The sequence below is a fragment of the Propithecus coquereli genome, unplaced genomic scaffold (assembly GCF_000956105.1).
Source record: "Propithecus coquereli isolate 6110/MARCELLA unplaced genomic scaffold, Pcoq_1.0 Scaffold21273, whole genome shotgun sequence".
Lineage (NCBI taxonomy): Eukaryota > Metazoa > Chordata > Mammalia > Primates > Indriidae > Propithecus > Propithecus coquereli.
In genome coordinates, this window is record NW_012146383.1 from 1 (window position 1) to 1,120 (window position 1,120).

General features: G+C 50.1%; 1 protein-coding gene across 1 annotated transcript; it reads left to right on the forward strand.

Annotated features, from left to right (window-relative positions):
• Positions 1-5: 5 nt before the first annotated feature.
• LOC105810467 (protocadherin alpha-10-like) lies at positions 6-1,115 on the forward strand (the record flags this gene model as incomplete). Its single annotated transcript, XM_012644462.1, has 1 exon — positions 6-1,115. A coding segment is annotated over one exon (1,110 nt), but the record flags the coding sequence as incomplete, so codon positions are not given.
• Positions 1,116-1,120: the final 5 nt, after the last annotated feature.

The window sequence follows — 1,120 nt, forward strand, 5'->3', positions numbered from 1 at the left end:
AGCTGTGCGGGCGGAGCGCGGAGTGCAGCATCCACCTGGAGGTGATCGTGGACAGGCCGCTGCAGGTTTTCCACGTGGAGGTGGAGGTGAAGGACATTAATGACAACCCGCCGGTGTTCCCCGCGACACAAAAGAATCTGTTTATTTCCGAAACGAGGGCTCTTGACTCTCATTTCTCACTAGAGGGCGCCTCGGATGCAGACGTCGGAACCAACGCTCTGCTGACTTACAGACTGAGCCCCAATGAGTATTTCTCCTTGAAAGTACCAACCAACGATGAGCAGGTAAAACCACTCGAACTAGTATTAAAAAAACCTTTAGACAGAGAAGTAGCTTCGGAGGTTCTCTTGGTGCTCAAAGCAACTGATGGGGGCAAACCTGAGCTGACAGGCACGGTGGAGATACTTATCACAGTGCTAGATGTAAATGACAATGCCCCGGTGTTTGACAAAGCGGTCTATCGAGTGAAATTACTGGAAAATGCAAGAAACGGTACGCTAGTTATTAGACTTAACGCCTCGGATTTGGATGAGGGCCCAAACAGCCACATTCTTTATTTCTTTGAAACTGATACCTCCCCTAACATAGAAGCCTCTTTTCGCATAGATTCAGACAGTGGAGAAATAAAAGTAAATGGAAAAATAGATTTTGAGGAAACTAAATTATGGAAGATTCAAATAAAGGCCATTGACAAAGGCAATCCCCCAATGTTTGGTCACTGCACAATCTTAATAGAAGTCTTGGACATCAATGATAATGCTCCGGAGTTGGTAATAACGTCACTAGCGCTCGCTGTGCGAGAGGATGCTCCCTTGGGGACCGTCATCGCCCTAATCAGTGTAACTGACCCTGACTCCAGTGCCAACGGACAGGTGACCTGCACCCTGACTTCCTATGTCCCCTTCAAACTGGTGTCCACCTTCAAGAATTACTATTCGTTGGTGCTGGACAGCACCCTGGACCGCGAGAGTATATCCCACTACGAGTTGGTGGTGACAGCGCGGGACGGGGGCTCTCCTTCTCTATGGGCCACAGCCAGCGTGTCCGTGGAGGTGGCCGACGTGAACGACAACGCGCCGGCGTTCCCACAGCCCGAGTACACGGTGTTCGTGAAGGAGAA